This window comes from Perca flavescens, chromosome 19, assembly GCF_004354835.1.
Source record: "Perca flavescens isolate YP-PL-M2 chromosome 19, PFLA_1.0, whole genome shotgun sequence".
NCBI classification, from domain to species: Eukaryota; Metazoa; Chordata; class Actinopteri; order Perciformes; family Percidae; genus Perca; species Perca flavescens.
The window spans coordinates 14,049,238-14,065,894 of record NC_041349.1 but is presented as its reverse complement, the minus strand read 5'-3'; the positions used below and the strand labels follow the sequence as shown (position 1 = coordinate 14,065,894).

Sequence of the window (16,657 nt, the reverse complement as noted above, 5' to 3'; positions counted from 1 at the left end):
ACTCAGTACGTTTTGGCAGTGCAAATGCTGGAATTAAAATGTTTAATGTATGTAATAATAACACAAGCTGCTTCTCCTGAAAAAAATAGGCCTGTGAATAGTCCTGACTGCAATGCATCCAGTAAGAGAAAGTGACAGAAATCCAGAAGTTGTCAGGCCTATTGTGGCAGCTGCCGGGTCACAGCTTGTGACAGGCGACGCTCACCAGGAGGAATGTCAACCCCCACCTTCAGATAAGTTTTGACAGCTGTAAATTGAGAGAAGGAAGAGAGGAGGGGGGCTGCTATTTTTATCTTTCATTCAGCCAGGCAGAGAGAGAGAGAGAGAGACCCTCCTCTTTCTTTCTACTCTTTCAAGAAGAGACCCTTCTGGATCTCTCCTTTCTGCCTAGCCGGAGAAACTTCTGGAGGTCCAACCACAGCAATAACAGCAGCAGAGACCACCAGGTTGGAGGACGATATCTGAACAGAGACAGGCTGTACAAGTGAAGAAGGAATCCCACAAGCCAACATGGCTCTGCTGTGCTACAACAAAGGCTGTGGACTGAAGTTTGACGGTGAAAAGAACAAGGACGGTAAGATCCTGTCTGTTTATTGCTGCATCTTTTAATCTAAATACTAAGTCCAGTCTGGGTTTGTTGGTTGGTTTAATATTTTGGTCTTGATGACATGAAGCCTCAGTGGACGTCGGTCTGTGTAAAATTAAACAAAAGCTTGAAATTAAGCATGTAAAGCTTGTTCTTACAGACTAAGTAGGTGCGGGTGGTGTACAGATTTTCTTAGATGAGGTTCACTTTACAAATTTTTGTAACTTCTGAGCTAAAATAGCACATTTGAACCCTGTAACTGTTCAAAAATACATCACCTGCAAGCTGAAATGAGGACTACTTTTCCTTACTTCCTGGAAAAAAGCGACATTTTTATTCAGACTTTCCAAACCACCACTAACAAAGATTTAGTCTGATATTGGATTTATGGCAGCTTTTAGTTTGAAAGAATGCTCTTGTAACCAGAGTTATTGGTCTGAATAAAAAATAACTTTGACAAATTCACTTCAAAAAGACAATATATACAGTGCAAGTAAGCAGGGATCAATTTGAGTGTTTAGACAGACTTTTACTGAACACTACAGGAGTGGACAAGAAACCAGATTTATGGTCTGGATTTACTAGCAAAAGCCGGATAAACAAAGTGTTGAATTGTGTGACGTCAAATAAAGTTGTGTCCTTATTGTCTCATATACTGTGTGAGTCTGAGAGACAGTTGGAGCCTAGCGTGTACAGTATAATAGGCCACGTGTCTCTGGGAGCATGAGACAGCTATCTTTCTGGCAACCAACTTCCTTTTATGGGATGCTCCCTCTCAACTCTAGTGACCCCCATGAACAGCTGGTACACCCTGCTGTGTGTGTGTGTGTGTGTGTGTGTGTGTGTGTGTGTGTGTGTGTGTGTGTGTGTGTGTGTGTGTGTGTGTGTGTGTGTGTGTGTGTGTGTGTGTGTGTGTGTGTGTGTGTGTGTGTGTGTGTGTGTGTGTGTGTGTGTGTCTAAATACTGAATTACTCTTATTTTCTTTTTCTTTCAAAAGATTCCTGCCTCTTCCATCCAGGTGTCCCTATCTTCCACGATGCCCTGAAGGTAAAACTAATACAAAAGTAAACAAATCAACAACAACACTTTTATTCAGCTGGATAAAGATAACATGTATGCGTATGTTGTATGTGTGTCCTTCTCCAGGGTTGGTCCTGCTGTAGGAAAAGGACAACAGACTTCTCAGAGTTTCTCTCCATTAAGGTAAAAACAGCTCAGGGTCAAACACTCTACAAAATTTAAGATTCTGTAAATATTTGTGGTTGGTTGGAACAGAAAGTAAGGTTAGTGAAATAAAAAAATAAAAAATAGAGGTGAAGTAAAACTTCCACTTGATACAAAATACTGCTGTGAAAGAACAGTGGTGGAAAACTACTAAGTACGTTTACTGAAGTACTGCACTTAAAGGGTAACTACCGTTTTTTTCAACCTGAACCCCTAAGTGACTGATGGGAACAACAATCTTTGACATTGGTCCAGTATTAAGCAAGATCGCTGCAGTCGGCAGCAGCAAAACAAGTTACAATGTAAGTTAATAGGGCAATTGTCCAGCTTGTATTTACATTCACAAAAGTGCTTGTTTTTCCACTGACAGGTTCAGATTATTATTCTAAATTTCTGACAACATTATGGAAAGGATCCCTTCAGAGATAGACCTTTTAAAGTAACACTAAAGCACAAAAGTGCTTTAGTGTTGCTTTAAAGAACAAAGCTGGCTCAAAATTAACCTTAGGGTTAATAACAAATGTGTACCGAGTTCACCGTTCTCTGGGATCTGTTTTCATGCTGATTGAATGTGACCAGTTTTATCACTAACCACTAATTAGCTTATAACGCTAGTCGTCGGGGCACGGGTAAAGTAAAAAAAAATCGGTATTTCTATACCACTAACAATGCTCAAAATAGCACCACACTTCCACGGTAGCATAATGAGGGTCCCTACATGGAAACCGAAGCATTGAGAAATTTGTAAGTGTACAGACAGTTTATTAAAAAGATAGTTTATAAAGACTGTAATTCAATTCAATTTTATTTATAGTATCAAATCATAACGAGTTATCTCGAGACACTTTACAGATGTCTGTGCCGTTCACGTATACAGGCAGGTATAATAGTACCCGTACACTGGCGGGTTAAACACAAATTATCCAAATATGATCCGACGTTGCTTCCAAAATTGAAAAAGAGTTTAAAAACAAATATTGGTTGCCATGGTGAACTCGTCATTCGGTGGGAACTACGATGTAACTTTTAATTTTGATTTTAATTTTTTGATTTTAATTTTGATTTTAACACCCTAACATACGAACACACAAACAGAATGCTGACCTCGAGATTTTGAATGTAGCAGGGGCACAAAGGCCATGGTGGCCGTAGGGTGTACAATTATTTTCAGTTCAGTACCTCTGTACTGCTACTTTATACCTCTACTCCACTACATCTCAAATATTGTAGTTTTTTTACTTATTGTTTAATTTCATTTAGGAAACGTTTTGGTGCACTGATGATGACTGAATTAAATTGTTGCATATTTTTTATTCATGGCACAATAAAAAAAAATCAATCAATCATAAATGAATTCATGCTTTTATGCAAAAATATATTCCAATGTTTGTCTAAAGTTAAAACAAAGACTGTGGATGTAGTCCCCAATTACTTACATTAGAAGTGTATTAGGAAGGGATCTTTTAATGGCCAGTATGAACAGGATGAATAATTGCAAAAAAGCAAAAACCATTTCAATGTTCATACGAGCACCTGACTATTGTGTTAAGACCGACATGTTAGGTTTCACCCTTAGGTGCAGATACATAGTAGGGTAACATATGGTGCCGTATGCAGTAGCTACAGTCATTTTCCTCTGTGAAGGATTATATAGGACACAGTTATTAAAATTAAGTTCCAATGAGGAGACAGATCCTGTGCAGATTTTCCTCTTTAAACCAGACTGAGGTGGCCGCTCTGTTTTTTAAATGCAGGGCTGCACCCGTGGGAGCCACAGCAACGTGAAGCCTGAGGAGCCTCTGCGGCCAGAGGTGTCATCAGATAAGGGCGACATTAAACAAACCAACGGCAGCGAGATAATCTACCAGGGACCCAAATCTGCTGAGAAACTGCAGAAAGAGAGACCCAGGTGTGTGTGTTTTGTAACGGCAAGCTTCCTCTATTTCTACGTTGCATAACTGGAATGTGTGTTTTGCATACACCTCCCTGTTACTCACATACATGCAGCTGCCTCTGTAGTCATTCACAGAGGTGAGGATGAGGTTACCTGGAACATTCCTGGAATAAATAATTTAGTGGATAACGCCATGCATCAGTCCCACAGGCCTGTGCTGATGCCTCTGTGTGTCAGAGTTTGTATATTCATTTCCCAACATCCATTTTTGTGTTAACATGAAAGTGTGTTTATGTGCAGTTCAGAAGAGCCCAAGACCAAGCTGCCCCACAAAGTGTCTGCATCGCTGGCTCAGGCGCTGGAGAAATTGGACATCAGCACGAAAGCTGAGAAAGAGAGGAAAGGTGTGTGTGTGTGTGTGTGTGTGTGTGTGTGTGTGTGTGTGTGTGTGTGTGTGTGTGTGTGTGTGTGTGTGTGTGTGTGTGTGTGTGTGTGTGTGTGTGTGTGTGTGTGTGTGTGTGTCATAGAGAGCCTTTCAGATGTAAAAAAAAAATATTTTTCTCATTTCAAAATCAGCTATTGTGGCATTTTTTCTTATTTTTTCCCCCCTATTTCTGCTGGTCCTGAATACATCTCTGACTTGTACACCCCAAACAAATGTATCTTATTAAGTTTTTGCTGACTATAAAGGGGTCCTACAACAATATTATCCAAAACATTGAGAAAATCAATAAACTACAGCAAGAATATTTCAATTATTTTATTATACAATTTGTGTGGAGGAATTTCTACAAACTGAGTGTCACAACAAGAAAACAAAAAAATTACATTAGATTATTGGACTTTTTACAAGAAAATTAGATTTAAAGACAGTAACAGTCGAGTATGCTCATATTTACGACTAAATGTGTTTGTGTAAGTTTGATGCATAATTCAAAATCTCATCAAGACATTTCGGTGTAAAATTGGGTCCATATAGATATTCTTCTAAGTGAAAACATTCCACCAGTGCACTAAGAATACTTAAACCTGTTTCCAATAGAAATCAAAGAAATAGATTTCAGAAAGTACTTAAAACAAGCTGATTTGCACTGGACACACATTGAGATATTCTTCACTTGTTTTTATAAAGATAGTTTTGCATCTCACCTCTCTCTCTTCTTCTTGTCTTTCTCTTTCGACAGAGAGTGAGGCGGTCATGCCTGGGACCCGATGCAAGAACCCAGGATGCAAAACAGTGAGTGCCTCGTTCTTATTTGTTTATTTGAGTGTGCGTTTGAGTTTGTGTTTGTAGGCAACAACTGTGGCCCAAAAAAGTCAACTATCTGCCATCAGAAAAAGCCGACAAATTCATCACACACACACACACACACACACACACACACACACACACACACACACACACACACACACACACACACACACACACACACACACACACACAAGCTGCTCAGTAACATTTCTGTGCTTCAGTTTGAGTTCAGGTCATCATTCCTGTACTTCAGTGTTGTAAAGATCATTAACAGCTCCATCTAGTGGACAAGGCACATAACACATATGACCCGTTGCTATTTTTGTCACATTTATAATCTGTTTAGGCAGAGTACATTTATTCAAGTACTGCATTTAAATGCAATTTTTAAATAATTGTACTTTACTTTTTCCACATTTTTTCACTTTTACTCCACTACTTTTCAGAAGGAAATACTGTTATATTTTCTCCAATAAATTTTATTGATAGCTATTGTTATTAGTTACTTTGCAGATTAGAAAGTCTACATCATTTTATAAACATGAGGCATTATCAGTACATGAAGTTGTTGAAATGAGCTCCACCTCGTCCAGCTGCAACACTAGAATGTTCCTTACTTGTTAATGCATTAGCAATTACATACGATAATATGGCACTTAAATAGATATTTTTTCCGCCTAATGTTTGCGTTTACTTGCAAATATTTAGTAAAATATTAGAGACTTTTACTTGTAATAATCTTTTTACATTGTAGTTCTTTTTTTGATGACCTCAGTGATTAGTGCACTAAACTTGAGTATAACATACTTTGTGATACTGTTTTGAAGACTGTATAGAGGAAGGTCTAAATTGAAAAGATTGTTTAAAAAATGTGTTAAAACATATACAAACTTTGTTTCAGAGTATTTACATATAACTGTCAATATCCTGGTTGAAATAAGCAACAATCAAAGTTTAAATTGGGGGAAAAAAAATATTATTGGGTACATTTACAAATTGTCTAAAACTCAAAAACTCAGCTTCATAGGTTAATCTTAAAAGTGAAATAATCCAAACAGTCCCGTTCTACACAAATATGTTATAGCCGATTGAGAAAACATCTTTTGTGACCCTGTCTGCAAAACAAATGACCCCACTCGGGCTTCCGACCCCAGGATTGAGAAACACTGCATTCAAACAAACACTTGACTGGTAACCTTATCGTGTGACTGATGACCAGAGGCGTGAGTTGACCTGATCTGATCTTCACGCTGTGATCATTAGTGTTGTGTTTGTGTGTTCAGGTCTATAAAGGCCCCGAGACGGACACGGAGGTCTGCACCCACCACCCCGGAGCCCCCGTCTTCCACGAGGGGTAAGACACAAAGACACACTGCTGCATGTTTCCACTTCTTTACTCTGGATATTACAAAAAGGCATTATGCACAACTCCATTATGACAAAATCATGATTACGATCTTCATTTGCATAAGGCTCTTTTCAAACCATAATTAGAACACAAAAAGATAAAACAAATCTGAAGGACGTGTAAGCAAAGCAAAGAACATCAAAGCTAATAATAAGTCATTAAAAACAAATGTGCAACATTAAAAACAGACTTCAGGAGTAAATTAAACTGCAACTGCATTAAGTATGTGAGCACTTATCTCTCATACCTCAAATGTCTCCGGTAAAACTGCTGCTTGTTGAATTTGTGACAATTTGTTTTTGTTTAGATACAAGTACTGGAATTGCTGCTGCATAAGAACAATAGATTTCAACGCGTTCCTCGACCAGAAGGGCTGCACCACAGGGAAACACCGCTGGGTCCCAAAGCAGGTACACACACCACCTGGTGGAGACGACTACAACACTGACAGGTAGAACAAAAGGACACAGTTCAAAGTTAGCAGGAAATGTAGCTGGAATAACACTGATGCTAACTCTAGCCTACCTACTTGAGCGGTATAGTTTTTCTTCCCAGTCTATCAGTTATGTAGCCTACATAACCTTATCCGTTCTCATATCACTAACGTCACCCATCGTTGACATGCTCTTATATCCCAGCAGATTATTTGTGCCGCATTACTTTTTTTTTTGCAAACGGCAGTTGTCTTTACAGCATTGGCAGACCTGCCAACCGGTACGTATTTTGCGTAGAAGATACGCATTTTGACATCAAAATACGGTGATACGATTTATCACTTTAAACTACGCGAAAATCAGGTGACTGCTTTGAGTTCACTCGTTGACGTGCAGTAGCATGACAGTAGCCGTCTCACTCTTGATGTAAAAGAAGAAGAGTTCGACCAATCACAGCGTCGCGTTCCTTCCTCTAATGTCAAGCGGGGATATACTGTCTATGGATATCGGCTACTGATAGTAAAACGAAAGCATCAGATGCAAGTGTTATTCAGTGGTGTTATTCCTCCCTCATTCCCGTTTAGTTTGGTTGGTTCCCCCTCCCTCCCCCCCATATATCTATGGGTTTCCCCAAGGGAGGACGGTGCTTGCAAAGGTAAACGGATTTGATGTAGAAAGGTGAAATGAATTAATTTACGTAGCCTACCTGTCAACTTTGGAGAAATCTGATTTAAAGACTTGCATTTATAAAGTCTTGGATTTCGTTACCAAGGTCTTATATTGTTTTGCCTTTCCTAGGATTAAGTTCATACCGTAACAAAATGAACTGTTACTAATGTAGGCTAATTAAAAACTGACCGGAGCCTATCGCTGGACGCACCGGACCGAGACACAAAGTAAACACGCCTCTCTGACCGGTACCGGGGGGGGGGTTAGCGGTTAAACTGAGCGGAGGATGTGCGGAATGTGTCGGTGTCTGTCGGACCTTGGCTGGCCGCTCGGCGCTAACAGGCTAACGGCTTATTAGCTAGCCAAACACCGAGCGGTAACATCTGCAAAGATTGGTTCTGTGAGCGCATCAATCTGCTCGGTGTGCGTAACAAACAGAGCGAGCAGCCGCCGGACTCTTAACATCTGTTGATCCGTGCAGGACTTCACTGTGAGGACACGATGTGACCGGCAGGTAACGTTAAAGGTTCTCTGCTACTGTAGCAGAGCTGCAAGGAAACGCTGAACTGAGCGGTGTGTTTTCAGTGTTAAACACTGCTGCAGGTGTTCATGCACGACTGTTGTTGGTGATTTCCAGAGGTGGAAGACTTACTCAGATCATGTATTGCAGTAAAAGTAGAAAAAACAGTGTTGTAGAGTTACAAATTACTTGTCAGTTACAAGTCCTGCATTCAACATCTTCCCTATGTAATAGTACAAAAGTATTATCAAAATATACTTAAAGTACCAAAAGTAAAAGGGCTCATTATGCAATTTAATATATTTTATTTGATTGGATTATATTATGATCCAATTAATTGTATTAAATATGACCGATAATTTAAATAAAATGTTTTATTTAATTCAAGTAGCCTACTTTAACATAATTATTTTCTAGGGTTTAAAATGTATACTCAATTGACATTTAATGGCACATTTATTCAGCGTGCGTGCCGCCGTGTTCATGAACCAGAACTTTGACAATAAATCCGTAAGTTGCTACTCAAAAAAGTTTCTCAAGGTTGGCAGGTCTGCATTGGTGATGCGGAGCATTTTAGTAAAGCCACTGTAGCAAAGCGCCGTCAGAAGAGTGTGACTCACTCTGAAACGTGTTTTAAACGTTTTGTGTTCCCTGTAAGCCTTTTGCAGCAGCAGCTGTGTTGCTTTTTTAACTAAATATATATTCAAACTTGCTGTATGTGCGCATGAGTATTTCCGCCGACCAGTTTGTTTGTGGTTGTTACCATGTTGAATCGTAGTATCATGGCTCCATTCATACTGCCTTTTTATGGTGGTGGTGCACACGCTTAACTCTGATTGAATCTACTCTGAGTTGATTGAACCAACTCAAATCAGCTGTTCTGGAACCAAAGTTTCCCATCTCAGGGTAAATCAACTCCGAGTTGAGGGTTAGACTCCTGTAACGGGCCCCTGCTCGTCAGCAGCACTGGCATTGATCATTGTTTACTGTTTTGCTCCTCCATCTAAATGAGTTATTCTATTCCTGCTGTTAACTGATGCTCCAGTTCTTATCAAGAGAAGTCGTCATCTAATCTAATCTATTTCTTTGTGACTGATCTTTGTGTGTTAACAGGACAAAAAGAAGGTTGCGTGTCGGCACGACTGGCACCAGACAGGAAATAATGTTGTCGTCACGATTTATGCCAAGAACGCAAACCCCGAATCTTCCAGCATAGAAGCCAACGGGACAGTGGTGAGTGTTTCACTCAAGTACTGTACCTCAGTTTTATGTATTTGTACTTCACTTTATACTTCACTACATTTCAGAAGGAAATATTGTACTTTTTACTCCACTGATGCATATATACATATTTGGTTTGACTTAAAATACAACTGGCATAACATTAACAATATATACTATGCAGTCTGCTTTAAAAGGTCAAGAATGCACACATTTAGATTAATCTTGTTTTTCTTGCTTATTCTCTATTTTTCTCTTTCAGCTCTCATGCCAAATCCAGTTTGAGAACAATAAGATTTTCAAGAGAGACTTCCACTTGTGGGGCGTGAGTACCTGCTAAATACGTCTAAATCCATCTGCCAGTGGGGTGAGATTACCTCACCTGTTGCTAATGCAATTATACGTTTTTAAAGATACTGGTGCTCATTTTTCTCACAATGTGAGCAGTTATCTGATCCACCTGGGAGACATTGTGAAGGTTGAATATAAAGCAAAATTTCCTCTATCTTCTATATAAAACTCAGTTTGCTTTTACCGTCAGGTGGCCAATGTCAAGCAGAGCTCAGTCAACATGGTCCCATCCAAAGTGGAGATCATCCTCCGTAAGGCCGACCAGGTGGCCTGGGGCAAACTAGAGGACCCCAACTACAAACCCGAGCCTGAGCCCGTAGAGGAATCCTTCAACGAACCCAACGAGTTTTACCACCCTGACCACGACATTGACGATGACGACATCAGCGACTCGGACGAGGAGTGGGCCTACGACACAGCACAGAATAAAAAACCAGAGGATCAGGATAGGGACCAGAAGAAGAAAGAAGAAGAAATTCAAAACTTAAAGAGGAAGGAAGTGGAGGAGGAGATGAAGAAGGCATTAGAGGAGAAGAAGCGGGCAGAGGAGGAGAGGAAGAAGCTGGACGAGCAGAGAAGGCAGGAGGATGAGGGAGGATACGAAGACATGCCAGATCTTGAGTAACTCCTCCAGAAAAATGAGGTGAAGATTGGGTCTGATTTGCAATAGTGAGGTAAAATTTCATTGACATTGCTTTGTTATTTATTTATTATTTCTGAAATAATTAGATTCCAACTCCATGTTTTGTAGCTACAACTCAAATGAAATGTAGTACTTTGCCTCATTGTATCCTTTATATATTTTTTTAATATAATGCTTGAAATAGAGTTTTTTTCTCTTAACATGTGAATATACTCAACTGGATGCAATAAATAAAGACTTGGCAATAAATAAAGACTTGTCAAATTCTGTCATTATTAAAGGTGCTATATGTAATATATTTACTGTATTAAATCCAAAAATTATCACAATATGGCATTGACTCCCTCTCCATCCCATGGGCCCACCACCTGTGGGAGGAACCGCTGGGGTCGGGTGCGCTGCCACACGGGTGGCAATGAAGGTCAGGGGCCTCGACGGACCAGACCCGGGCAGCAGACGCTGGCTCTGGGGACGTGGAATGTCACCTCTCTGTGGGGGAAGGAGCCGGAGCTTGTGCGGGAGGTGAAGCGCTACCGGTTAGATCTGGTGGGGCTTACCTCTACGCACAGTCTCGGTTCTGGAACCATACTCCTGGATAGGGGTTGGACTCTTTTCTTCTCCGGAGTTGCCCAGGGTGTGAGGTGCCGGGCGGGAGTGGGGATACTCACAAGCCCCCGGCTGAGCGCCGCTATGTTGGAGTTTACACCGGTGGACGAGAGGGTCGCCTCCCTACGCCTGTGGGTTGTGGGGGGGGGAAAACTCTGACTGTTGTTTGTGCATATGCACTAAACAAGAGTTTGGAGTATTCGGCCTTCTTGGAGACCTTGAGTGGAGTCCTGTATGGGGCTCCAGTGGGGGACTCCATAGTTCTGCTGGGGGACTTCAACGCACACGTGGGCAATGATGGAGACACATGGAGAGGCGTGATTGGGAGGAACGGCCTCCCTGATCTAAACCAGAGTGGTTGTTTGTTGTTGGACTTCTGTGCTAGTCATGGATTGTCTATAACGAACACCATGTTCGAACATAGGGAAGCTCATAATTGTACCTGGTACCAGAGCACCCTAGGCCGAAGGTCAATGATCGATTTTATAATCGTTTCATCTGATCTGAGGCCGTGTGTTTTGGACACTCGGGTGAAGAGAGGGGCGGAGCTGTCAACTGATCACCATCTGGTGGTGAGTTGGGTCAGGGGGTGGGGGAAGACTCTGGATAGACATGGTAAGCCCAAACGGGTGGTGCGGGTAAATTGGGAACGTCTGGAGGAGGCCCCTGTCCGACAGACTTTCAACTCACACCTCCGGCGGAGCTTTTCGTGCATCCCTGTGGAAGCTGGGGGCATTGAACCCGAGTGGACAATGTTCAAAGTTTCCATTGCTGAATCCGCGGCTAGGAGCTGTGGTCTTAGGGTCTTAGGTGCCTCAAGGGGCGGTAACCCACGTACACCGTGGTGGACACCGGTGGTCAGGGAAGCTGTCCGACTGAAGAAGGAGTCTTTTTGGGATATGTTATCCCAGAGGACTCCGGAGGCAGTTGCAAGGTACCGAGGGGCCCGAAGGGCTGCAGCCTCTGCCGTGAAAGAGGCAAAGCAGCGGGTGTGGTAGAAGTTCGGAGAAGACATGGAGAAGGACTTTTGGTCGGCACCAAGGTGCTTCTGGAAAACCGTTCGCCACCTCAGGAGGGGGAAGCGGGGAACCATCCAAGCTGTGTACAGTAAGGATGGGACGCTGTAGTAATATGGTAATAGGGCGGTGGAAGGAGCACTTTGAGGAACTCTTAAATCCGACTAATACGCCCTCTATGGTAGAGGCAGAGCTGGAGGATGATGGGGGAGTGTCGTCAATTTCCCTGTTGGAAGTTGCTGAGGTAGTTAAACAACTCCACAGTGGCAAAGCCCCAGGGATTGATGAGATCCGTCCAGAAATGCTTAAGTCTCTGGGTGTGGAGGGGCTAGTCATAGTCATAGTATAGCATGTCATAGTATAGTATGTCGAAAAAAATCACAAAACGTCATAGTATACTATGTCGAAATAAATCCCAAAAAGTGATAGTATAGATTGTCTAAAAAAGTCATAGTATAGCATGTTGAAAAAAAGTCATAGTATAGTATGTCAAAAAAACTCACAGTATAGCATGTTGAAAAAAGTCATAGTATAGCATTTCGAAAAAAGTCATAGTATGACAAAAAAATCACATAACGTCATAGTATATTAGTCAAAAAAATCAAGAAAAGTCATAGTGTAGTATGTTGAAAAAAGTAATTGTATAGTATGTCAAAAAAAGTCACATAAAGTCATAGTATAGCATGTCGAAAGAAATCCCCTAAAATCATAGTATAGCACGCCAAAAAAAGTGATAGCATAGCATGTTGAAAAAAAGTCATAGTATAGCAAGTTGAAAAAAGTCATAATATATTATGATTGGCCTCCGCCAGGGCTGCGCTTTGTCACCAATCCTGTTTGTAATATTTATGGACAGGATATCGAGGCGTAGTCGGGGTGGGGAGGGGTTGCAGTTTGGTGGGCTGGGGATCTCAACGCTGCTCTTTGCAGATGATGTGGTCCTGATGGCATCATCGGCCTGCGACCTTCAGCACTCACTGGATCGGTTCGCAACCGAGTGTGAAGCGGTTGGGATGAGGATCAGCACCTCTAAATCTGAGGCCATGGTTCTCAGCAGGAAACCGATGGAATGCCTTCTCCAGGTAGGGAATGAGTCCTTACCCCAAGTGAAGGAGTTCAAGTACCTTGGGGTTTTGTTCGCGAGTGAGGGGACAATGGAGCGGGAGATTGGTCGGAGAATCGGCGCAGCGGGTGCGGTATTGCATTCAATCTATCGCACCGTTCAGGACGAAAAGAGAGCTGAGCCAGAAGGCAAAGCTCTCGATCTACCGGTCAGTTTTCGTTCCTACCCTCACCTATGGTCATGAAGGCTGGGTCATGACCGAAAGAACGAGATCCAGGGTACAAGCGGCGAAATGGGTTTCCTCAGGAGGGTGGCTGGCGTCTCCCTTAGAGATAGGGTGAGAAGCTCAGTCATCCGTGAGGAGCTCGGAGAGAGCCGCTGCTCTTCGGCGTCGAAAAGGAGCCAGTTGAGGTGGTTCGGGCATCTGGTAAGGATGCCCCCTTTGCGCCTCCCTAGGGAGGTGTTCCAGGCACGTCCAGCTGGGAGGAGGCCTCGGGGAAGACCCAGGACTAGGTGGAGGGATTATATCTCCAACCTGGCCTGGGAACGCCAGGATCCCCAGTCGGAGCTGGTTAATGTTGCTCGGGAAAGGGAAGTTTGGGGTCCCCTGCTGGAGCTGCTCCCCCCGCGACCCGACACCGGATAAGCGGACGAAGATGGATGGATGGACTTTTTAAAAATGTTTTTGAAAAAATGTCATAGTATAGCAAGTTGGAAAAAGTCATAATATATTATGAATTTTTAGTATGTTGAAAAAAAAGTCATAAAAAGTCATGGTATAGTATGTCAAAAAAATCATAGTATAGCATGTCGAAAAAAGTGATAGCATAGCATGTCGAAAAAAAGTCATAGTATAGTGTGTCGAAAAAAAAGAGTATAAAAAGTCATAGTATAGCATGTGGAAAAAAAGTCATAGTATAGCATGTGGAAAAAAGTCATAAAAAGTCATAGGGTACGTCGAAAAAAAGTCATAGTATAGTGTGTCTAAAACCATAAAAAGTCATACTATAGTATGTCAAAAAACCATAAAAAGTCATAGTATAGCATGTCTAAAGGAATCACAAAAAGTCATAGTATAGTATGTCGAAGAAAAACATAGTATAGCATATTGAAAAAGTCATAGTATAGTATGTCGAAAAAAAAGTCATAAAAAGTCATAGTAGTCTGCAAACAGCAGACCATGAAGACTGCCTCTAGGATCCGTCGTGATGCATCAAATGTCATGTTTTCGATGTTTGAGTGGCTCCTCTCAAGGCGAAGACTCCGATGTCAAGGCTGTATGACCCAGAGGAGGAAGGTGACCTTTGTCCCCGGGGCTGTCCCTTATTGATGATGTACTGTATGTGGTGGAATATGCTGCTCTTTGTGTCATTTGATTGCCCCTTGGGGATTAATAAAGTGAATTGAATTGAATTGAATTAAACTGAACTGAATTGAAATGAATTGAATTGAATTGAATTGAATTGATAGTATAGTAGGTGGAAAAACAGTCATGGCATAGTATGTCAAAAAAATCATAAAAAGTCATAGTATAGCATGTCGAAAAAAAAGTCATAGTATAGTATGTCGAAAAAAAAGTCATAAAAAGTCATAATAGTCTGTGAACAGCAGACCTTGAAGACTGCCTGTAGGATCCGTCGTGATGCATCACATGTCATGTTTTCGATGTTTGAGTGGCTCCCCTCAAGGCGAAGACTCCGATGTCAAGGCTGTATGACCCAGAGGAGGAAGGTGACCTTTGTCCCCAGGGCTGTCCCTTATTGATGATGTACTGTATGTGGTGGAATATGCTGCTCTTTGTGTCATTGAATTGCCCCTTGGGGATGAATAAAGTGAATTGAATTGAAATGAAATGAAATGAAATGAAATGAAATGAAATGAATTGAATTGAATTGAATTGATAGCATGTCGAAAAAAGTCATAGTATAGTATGTAAAAATAAAAGTCACAAAAATTCACAAATATATCCTAAAAAAGTCATAAAACGTCATAGTATAGTAGGTCGAAAATATCAAGAAAAGTCATAGTACAGTATGTCGAAATGAATCCAAAAGAATCATAGTATAGCATATCGAAAAAAGTCATAGTATAGTATGTCGAAAAAAGTCATAGTATAGTATGTCGAAAAAAATCACAAAAAGTTACAGTATAGCATGTCAAAAAAAGTCATAGTATAGTATGTCGAAAAAAGTCATAGTATAGTATGTCGAAAAAAGTCATAGTATAGCATGTCAAAAAAATCATAAAAAGTCATAGTATAGCATGTCGAAAAAAGTCATAGTATAGTATGTCGAAAAAAAGTCATAAAAAGTCATAGCATAGTAGTCAAAAAAATAATAAAATGTCATAGTATAGCATATCGAAAAAAATCATAAAAAGTTATAGTATAGCATGTCAATAAAAGTCATAGTATAGTATGTCATAGTATAGTATGTCAAAAAAAGTCACAAAAAGTTATAGTATAGCATGTCGATAAAAATCAAAGTATAGTATGTCATAGTATAGTACGTCGAAAAAGTATAGCATATTAAAAAAGTGATACTATAGTATGTCAAAAAACCATAAAAAGTCATAGTATAGCATATTGAAAAAAAGTCATAGTATAGTATGTCAAAAAAAGTCATAAAAAGTCATAGTATAGTATGTCGAAAAAAGTCATAGTATAGTATGTCAAAAAAATTCATAGTATAGCATATCGAAAAAAATCATAAAAAGTTATAGTATAGCATGTCGATAAAAGTCATAGTATAGTATGTCATAGTATAGTACGTCGAAAAAGTATAGCATATTGAAAAAGTGATACTGTCAAAAAACCATAAAAAGTCATAGTATAGCATGTTGAAAAAAAGTCATAGTATAGTATGTCGAAAAAAAGTCATAAAAAGTCATGGTATAGTATGTCGAAATAAATCCCCAAAAAATCATAGTATAGCATGTCGAAAAAAGTCATAGTATAGTATGTCGAATGAAAGTCATAAAAAGTCATAGTATAGTATGTCGAAATAAATCCCAAAAAATCATAGTATGCATGTCAAAAAAAGTCATAGTATAGCATGTCAAAAAAAGTCATAGAATAGTAAGTCGAAAAAACTCATAGTATAGTATGTTGAAAAAAATCACAAAAAGTTACAGTATAGCATGTCAAAAAAAGTCATAGTATAGTATGTCGAAAAAAGTCATAGTATAGTATGTCGAATAAAGTCATAGTATAGCATGTCAAAAAAATCATAAAAAGTTATAGTATAGCATGTCGAAAAAAGTCATAGTATAGTATGTTGAAAAAAAGTCATAAAAAGTCATAGCATAGTATGTCAAAAAAATCATCAAATGTCATAGTATAGCATGTCGAAAAAAGTCAAAAAGTTATAGTATAGTATGTCAAAAGAAATCATAAAAAGTTATAGTATAGCATGTCAATAAAAGTCATAGTATAGTATGTCATAGTATAGTATGTCAAAAAAAATCACAAAAAGTTATAGTATAGCATGTCGATAAAAATCAAAGTATAGTATGTCAAAGTATAGTACGTCGAAAAAGTATAGCATATTAAAAAAGTGATACTATAGTATGTCAAAAAACTATAAAAAGTCATAGTATAGCATATTGAAAAAAAGTCATAGTATAGTATGTCAAAAAAAAAGTCATAAAAAGTCATAGTATAGTATGTCAAAAAAATTCATAGTATAGCATATCGAAAAAAATCATAAAAAGTTATAGTATAGCATATTGAAAAAAAGTGATACTATAGTATGTCAAAAAACCATAAAAAG

At 39.8% G+C, this 16,657-nt stretch overlaps 1 protein-coding gene across 1 annotated transcript; it reads left to right on the top strand.

The window, feature by feature from the left end:
* Positions 1-325: 325 nt before the first annotated feature.
* Positions 326-10,477, top strand: zgc:92429 (cysteine and histidine-rich domain-containing protein 1). The gene is made up of 11 exons (XM_028564139.1): positions 326-574; positions 1,584-1,633; positions 1,733-1,789; positions 3,565-3,719; positions 4,005-4,108; positions 4,889-4,941; positions 6,240-6,310; positions 6,672-6,774; positions 9,101-9,220; positions 9,471-9,533; positions 9,750-10,477. The coding sequence occupies exons 1-11, from the start codon at positions 511-513 to the stop codon at positions 10,182-10,184; spliced, it is 1,275 nt and encodes a 424-aa protein (XP_028419940.1). The 5' UTR covers positions 326-510; the 3' UTR covers positions 10,185-10,477.
* The last annotated feature ends 6,180 nt before the right edge of the window (positions 10,478-16,657 follow it).